Here is a 7,285-nt window from a genome sequence, read left to right on the forward strand (position 1 = left end):
CTTTCAAGCATACTGGTGTTGTCTGTTGCAACTTAATATTGTCTGTTACGCTATTGTGGTACAACGCAACTAGCCATGGACATCGAAATGTGTACGAAAATATCGCAGTGTTTATATCATTCGTGTACATCCTTGTAGTCGTTTATATTATCGTACTAATTATTATTATGTACGTATGCACTACACTCGTAAAGAGATGACGATTGTGTTGATTGGCAAGTGTGCCAGTATATTAAATTGTACCGAGAATTCCCTTGTGCCTCGGGATACCTGTCGGCAGCGTGTCATGATATCATCACTCCAGAAATTTCGCTTTCTACAGTGTATCTCAACTTTTGCTGATAGTAAACAGTTCGCGACGCAGAGAGCGCCTTCCTTTTGAATATGTATAACCCTTAGAAAGTGCTTTTTAGAGGAAATTAAGCCATTAAGTGTTCATTTATTTGGGAATGTCTTCACTAAATGGTCCGAGTTTGTCGGTTAACTCAACAAAGCATTTGGCTTCGATGCAGACTTCGCTAGCCAATCACGGTTGCGTCAGAAAAATAACGAGAATTTGGATTACACTCTTGCAAATGTGTGGATACTTTCCCGTAATGTTTAAAACTCGTTCAATATGGTTTCAATGCATTCGCTTCGCAATGTATGTGTATGTAGCAACGATTGTGGGCGTACAAATTTTGTTTATGTACGGTGACTGGAAGCATTACTCCGCCCTTAAACAGTCTTCCAACTGGTTTACGGCGGTTATGATGCAATTAATTGATGTTTCCGAGATCTTCTGCAATTTGGTGTTCATAATTTTTATGTGGTCCTCGAGCCAGCAAATCCTCCAACTGATCAGTGATCTTGACCACATATACGGCTCGCTAATTACCAGAAAAGACACTATCTTGTGTGCTACTGGAATGCTTGTTTACATTGTAACAGCTCTCTTCAAGAATGCCTACACCGTATACATGAAAGAAACGGTTTTTGTTACACGGACTAACATTGGTGAACTCAACGGAGTTTTTTTCTCGATCCCGCTTTCAGACACTGTTAATGAATGGATTGTGCGTATTAGTGTAGTCATGCTCGGCATGACGTATTTCGGACGTGACCTGTTGTTGGGTTTCCTGGTTTACGTTATTCTGATTACTAGCAAAATAGTCCGTCAAGTTTCCTTTAATCTACGTACACAGCTGGCGAAGAGTGGATCCGTGACGATCGAGAATTATAGGCAGCAATCGCGATTAACCGGCATCGTTGGAGATCTCGATAACCACTTGTCGCTTATAGCGGGAATCCGCTTTTACACTTCGATAGCGGGGATTATAGGTCGGACTTTCGATGCTAGTTGGCGTCCTGCGGGTCTATCCCCCAATCCAGAACACGTCGTCGCAATGGTTGCGTACGGTTTCTATTTGTCTCTCCTCGGCGCTGCCTGCGTATATTCCACTGAACAGGTAAACAAAAATTCAGCGAATGAAAGCACCTTTTTTTTATTGAGTTGATGCTGGTTGAGGGGATATTCTGCTGTACTGCCTAGTAAACATACAGCAACTAGCAGCTTAATACGAGTAGTTTGCAAAGCAAGAAATATGATCAACAAAAAACACAGACGTGAAACAATATTTTGTCGGTAAATGAATCATATTTGTCGGAAACTTGTTTGACTGGGATACTTGGAATTTTAGCAGCGATAGTTGTTAGAATTTACTGTTTACTGCTGTGCTGCATAACGTATGTACCTGTATTAAAAAGTTACAGCGTATGTACCTGCATTTAATAATCAAATTACACCAAGAAGAGAAGTCTACTGTAGCCAGTCAAATTGATAATTTACGGAATTTCTGGTTTCATTACAACAACAATTCTATAACGGTTATGCCTTAATGAGCATCGGATGTATACAGCATGCAATACACAATGTTACAAAGTTTACAGAGTCACTCTCAAAGAATTCTGGTTTGTAACTGGTCGTGAGTTAAAATCTAAATGTTATCACAGGGTGCGCAAATGTTTTCCGTAGCCAGAAAGTGCTGCCACATTGGAAAAACGGCTTGGAAACGGAACGAATGGATGGCGGTTTTTACTAATGACGCCACTGATGAACTCCGCTGTTTTTCATTAGCCGGTGTCACTGTCACAAGAGACTCGGCTTTTCAGGTAATTTACGCGTCGCCCCGAAGATGCGTAAATTTGGTCAAATTCCGGAACTACCGTAATTTCCGAACCATAAGGAATAAGTAAATTAGAGGGCAGCGCGTTTCTACCGTCCGAAAATTTCTGAAAACAAAACTTTACCTGCGTATTAACGCGATAAATAACCTGATCTGTTCGGTTTACTAATTATCGTAAATTATATGGTGCAGTTAAAATTGTTGAAATAATTTGGCGTGCTTGAATTCCCAGACGGCTGCCACTTTAGTCAGTGCGTTGCTGGTGTTTGCTGAGTTGGCCAGCGGGAATAGAACTGACTGTGGGAAAACCACTCTGCACAATACCACACAGGTATGCTTCGGCAAACATATATTCCTGGTATGACGATGGAGAGTGTTTAATTGATGTAACGAATATGGTAATGACATTGCAGGTCCACTGGTAATTGTTTTCCAGCATCGGCTAATCGTCAAGGGAATTTAACTGTGTATCGACTATCGAGTGGCACACTCAATTTTATTTCATCGTATACTCCTAATGTCGTGTGGGTCAAGGTTATTAGGATTTAGTTTCGCTACACCGATGATGTTTAGTTCACGGTCCACGGATCACAGTCGCTGCAGGAAATATGCAGGAGTTTTGCCGTGTTGTTCGAGTGGCACGATCGATTTTACTCTTTCATGACTGTAGTCTTGACTTGTTCTCCTTTAATTCCCCAACCGACTACAGTCAGTGACTTTTGAAAAAACCACCTCAAGCTAAGACGTAAGTCAATTTAAACGTGAATCCTGAGTACGGGAAGAGATTCAGTTTCCCGTAATATGCCAGGGGGAAACTATGGGTCCACTCCGCAATATTCCAAATCATCTTTATGCCGATCGATTACTCAATTAAGGCACTCAAAGGAATAAAGTATAAACACCGGTAAATAACAGTGACCCGACAGAAATAAATAAGGCTTTCAGGAAACGGCTGAAGCTGGCATTGACCGCCGGGCCGGCACGATCAGACAGCAAACGAAGGTTATGCACGGTAATGAAACGACCAGTCTGGCTTTAGTCTGGTTGGTGACCGGCTGGACTCGGGGGCACTGCTGCCCAAGTCGGAAGCTCCGTCTCCGTGTTTTCATACCGCGATTCGTCGACAATCTCATCGAGAAGATCCTGGTGCGCCACGTTAAACTGCTGGTAGGGCTCGTCCAGGGCGAGATAATTCAGGACATAGTCTCGTCCCGCCACTCCGGTCAGCTGCTGCTCCAAATGGCTGAAAACCGGTCGGTCGTCCGGCTGTGGGCGCCAGCATTGCACCATAATGTCATATCTGTGCCACACAATAGCGAGGTCAGTTTAGGACGTTGGATTAATGGAGTTCCCAAAGATCACTTACATTACGGAGGGGCAGGCCGGAGACCGCTCCATGTGGACGCCCTGCAACAGCCTGGCAAGAAATTCCGTGACGTAGCCAATGCCCAGAGCGGAGCTACCGTAAGGCGTCTCGCCAAGACTGAAGAGTTCCCACATCAGCACGCCGAAAGACCATACATCCGACTTTTGCGAAAACGTCCGCTGCCGAATGGACTCGGGTGCCATCCAGCGCACCGGCAGCGCCACCTTTAATAATCTTACTTACTTCTCGTCAAGGATCGTTGACCTGGTGTCCCTTACCTGTTCGTTGAGGAGAACGTACTCCGACAGTTGTCGTGCCATCCCGAAATCAGCAATTTTGACCACATCGTTGTGGCAGACCAGAACGTTGCGGGCGGCCAGATCGCGGTGGATAATGGAGCGGCTGTTAAGGTAGGTCATGCCGCGGCTGACTTGAAAGGCGAAGCTAATTAGATCCCGGGTCGACATTACTTTCCGGTCGAACTCCTCGTTCTGGGCAGCCGTCGGCGGGGTCTGGTTGGCTGCCTGCTGCAGGCGGCTGACTTCCGCTGCGCTGTAGACTTGCATCTGGCCGTCAGTGTCCGTCTGATTATAGAAATATGCACCGTGGTGGCAGCGGAGATACGTGAGCAGAGATCCGTGCCTCGAATATTCCAGCAGCAGGTACGCTTCGCCTGCGCAGTAAAAAATTGATAGAATTTTTATTTATGTTTCCATGGCGAGTATGTGCAGCTGGTTTTATTGCGCTCATGATTCACAATTAATTTTGGTACAAGAGCACCACGCTCTCGCGTGAAGCTTCCTGGCGAATAACTGCTGCTGTTACGCTGTACCTTTGAAGACCGCCCCAAGGAGGTTGATGATATTGAGATGGCGGCCAGCGCGGGTCATGATCTTCATTTCCTGGATAATTTGCCGGTTTTGCTCCACATCAGTCCGGTCACGCACCATCTTAACTGCCACCGCGGTAGGCATCGGCTGACCCCGCAGACCGGTGGCCACGCCCTTGCGGACGATGCCGTACTCTCCCATTCCCAGTACGGCCCCTAACATAATTACATATTTAGGAAAATTAAATGAGTTCAAAATAAATAAAAAATAAAATATGGTTGCGGCCTACCCATCTCGATGTTGGCCAATGGAATCTCTAGCAAGTCAACGTAATGCTGGATGGCTGAATCTACACGATCTTGGCCCGAGTCAATAAGATACGTCAAGTAAGGCGAGCGGGTAGTCAAGAGAGTGGAGTCGGTGTTGGTGGCCGAGCCTTTACGCATGTCGCCAATCCGCAGTCGGTATTTCCGATACAGGAAACCGAAAAGAATGCCGACGATGCTAATTCCCAGGACTCCCGCCAGACTCCCAAGAACGATGGCCAACACCGGCGCTCCCGAAGCTGGCTCTCGGTTCCCACTGGAGACGTTGACCCAACGGGACACGTCGATATGGCCCTGGCGCACCACCACGTAGTCGATTAGGAACTCGGTGGGGAAGGGGGTGTTATTGTCGGGGCTGCCAGGGAAGGTGCCTCCAATGGCCACATTCATTACCACTTGCAACGCCTCCGTGGGTACCTTCTCGGCGCCCACCACGGTGAAGACTAGCACCCCGTCGACGAACCACAGCAGCGCCTCTTCCGTCCAGATTAATTTATATAGGTGGAAGTCCTTGGACAGGTTCTGCTTCATGTCCGTCGGCTTCCCGGGCCAGAGGACCTGGGTGCCGTTCCAGTAGAAAACCGTAGTTGCGACGATATTGGGCTCATCGCCGCGGACGTCCATGACAGTGATGGCTGGTGGCCAGTGATCATGGCACTGAACTGCGGGGGCGCACAGGGGGTGCTCCAGCCACAGTACCGACCACACGCCGCGCCCTGCTGGGATTCGGGCACGCCACTCAACCTCGCCGCGTAGGAAGCTGAACTTGCCCGCGGTATCCACCCTCCCCGAAGTGTAGCGGCAGCCGCCGAACTCCTCCCGCCTACTAACAAGGCGCAGGCTCCCGTTGCTAACACGGACATTGTCTGGTCGGTAATACTCCAGTTCCTCGTTAACGTAGGACTTGGTGTCGGCCGCGTTCCATCGGCTGGTGTTCAGCTTGATTCCGACAAAGTCGTCGTGGAATACCTCCTGCAGAGTAGTCTCTGGACCCCTGACTGTGGTGGCCGCCAGGACAACACCCACTCCGTACCAACACAGGATGACGATCAACAACATGGCTGCGTTAACCACACGTGGGTTGCATTGCCCCGATCGGAGTACATTAAATGAATATTAAAACGGCTATGAAAAAGCTATTACATTACTGCAATGTTTTATTTGAAGTTCGGAAACTGCCGAATGGCTGGATGGCAGTAAACAATCAAGCCGGTTAGGTGAACGTTTGATATTCTCTTGTATACAGCGTGTGCTTTATCCGAAGCCGATGGCTGCTGTATCAGACGTTAATTTGTTATTGTACTTACCTCAACATCGCTCGCTGAGTCTGATTATTTTGAAGAAGCTAGGTGGCCCACGAGCATGTTTGTGTTACTACTGGTAGGTGGTATATACACCCTCTGGCAGTCTGGCCTATATATTTGTCAGATGTGCGAACTGTTAATTGATAACTTGATGCGATGCTTACTTATGTATGCCAAAGTTCCAGTGGACGAATATGATTATAACGATTTTCCGGGGATTAGCCTGCGCAAAGAAGCATTATATTTTCTATTATCGGTGTTTTAGCGATTTCTGTTGAATTCAAGGAGTATGTCTGGGATTTCTGAATAGGTACTATGATGGGACGGTCATCTGTGAACTGTAGTGACGTCAGCGCACAGTCCAATTAATTATTATGGGATTATAAATCCACACTCCGCCTTTCCATTTATTACTCTTTAATTATTTATTACTATTTCCTCCGCCTTTCCCTTTCCATTCCATCCTCCGCCTTTCCGTAATTTTCCATTTAATACAGCTGCATCAATCGTATGCACTTTAATCACCATAACTTTTACAGTAACTTGGAAGCAACCACTTATTAAGCATCAACCGAGAGGGGCGGGCTAATTACAGAGAAAAATTGATCTAAATTTGCTCCCATTGGCGCTGTCCCCATGATCGATGCCGCATTTCCTCGTTGAATTTCAATGCTGATCCGCTGTCGAAGGTATTCCGTGGCTCGTTTTTCGCCGGTTTCAGCTGCATTGTTAAAGACTGCAGAATACTATCATACTTACTTAATAGTCTATTTCTCTGTTGGAAATGGCTACTACGTACCGGCACATTTTGCACCAATCCGGTAGCTCACACTCTCGACTCCTGTTACACCGTCTTCACTCGCATCTTCATGGACGAATTCATATTACTATACTACTCACTGTACAAAAAGGTGCCAAGCTGACTCGACAACACAGTACTCTCGACTCAGGATGTCTCTATTTTTTACAGTGCATCTGTTCCACGCTGTATGCATTTTCATAGCATTCACCGAATCGAATGAACCTAAAGCAGTCAGCACGGGCGGCTGACTGCGACACTCACGGAATGACCACAGTCAAGTTGAGTAAGAAAGGTGTGATAACAGTAAAAGCGGTGTTTTTTTATTCAAAAAAGGTTGTAACAATAGCCAAAGGGTTTGTTTATTTGTTTAATTAGCTGAAAGGATTCGGTTCGAAACATAGCCCCAAGATTCCTGCACATCCACGAGAAATTTTGTTGTCGCAAACTCGCAAACACCTTTTTGCATTGCTTTATGATATTTTGTAAGATAAT

General features: G+C 46.4%; 2 protein-coding genes across 2 annotated transcripts; one reads left to right on the plus strand and one right to left on the minus strand.

The window, feature by feature from the left end:
- The first annotated feature begins 401 nt into the window (after positions 1–401).
- Positions 402–3,267, plus strand: LOC129592508 (uncharacterized). The gene is made up of 4 exons (XM_055488564.1): positions 402–1,448; positions 1,993–2,151; positions 2,398–2,496; positions 2,579–3,267. The coding sequence occupies exons 1-4, from the start codon at positions 450–452 to the stop codon at positions 2,588–2,590; spliced, it is 1,269 nt and encodes a 422-aa protein (XP_055344539.1). The 5' UTR covers positions 402–449; the 3' UTR covers positions 2,591–3,267.
- LOC129592507 (vascular endothelial growth factor receptor 3-like) lies at positions 2,846–5,937 on the minus strand. Its single transcript, XM_055488563.1, has 5 exons — positions 4,651–5,937; positions 4,364–4,576; positions 3,810–4,204; positions 3,532–3,755; positions 2,846–3,465 (listed from the first exon to the last, which is right to left on the minus strand). Exons 1-5 carry the CDS (start codon positions 5,744–5,746, stop codon positions 3,201–3,203), a joined length of 2,193 nt encoding a protein of 730 aa, XP_055344538.1. The 5' UTR covers positions 5,747–5,937; the 3' UTR covers positions 2,846–3,200.
- Positions 5,938–7,285: the final 1,348 nt, after the last annotated feature.

Source organism: Paramacrobiotus metropolitanus, unplaced genomic scaffold (assembly GCF_019649055.1).
Source record: "Paramacrobiotus metropolitanus isolate TYO unplaced genomic scaffold, Prichtersi_v1.0 Parri_scaffold0000053, whole genome shotgun sequence".
In the NCBI taxonomy this organism is placed as follows: domain Eukaryota; kingdom Metazoa; phylum Tardigrada; class Eutardigrada; order Parachela; family Macrobiotidae; genus Paramacrobiotus; species Paramacrobiotus metropolitanus.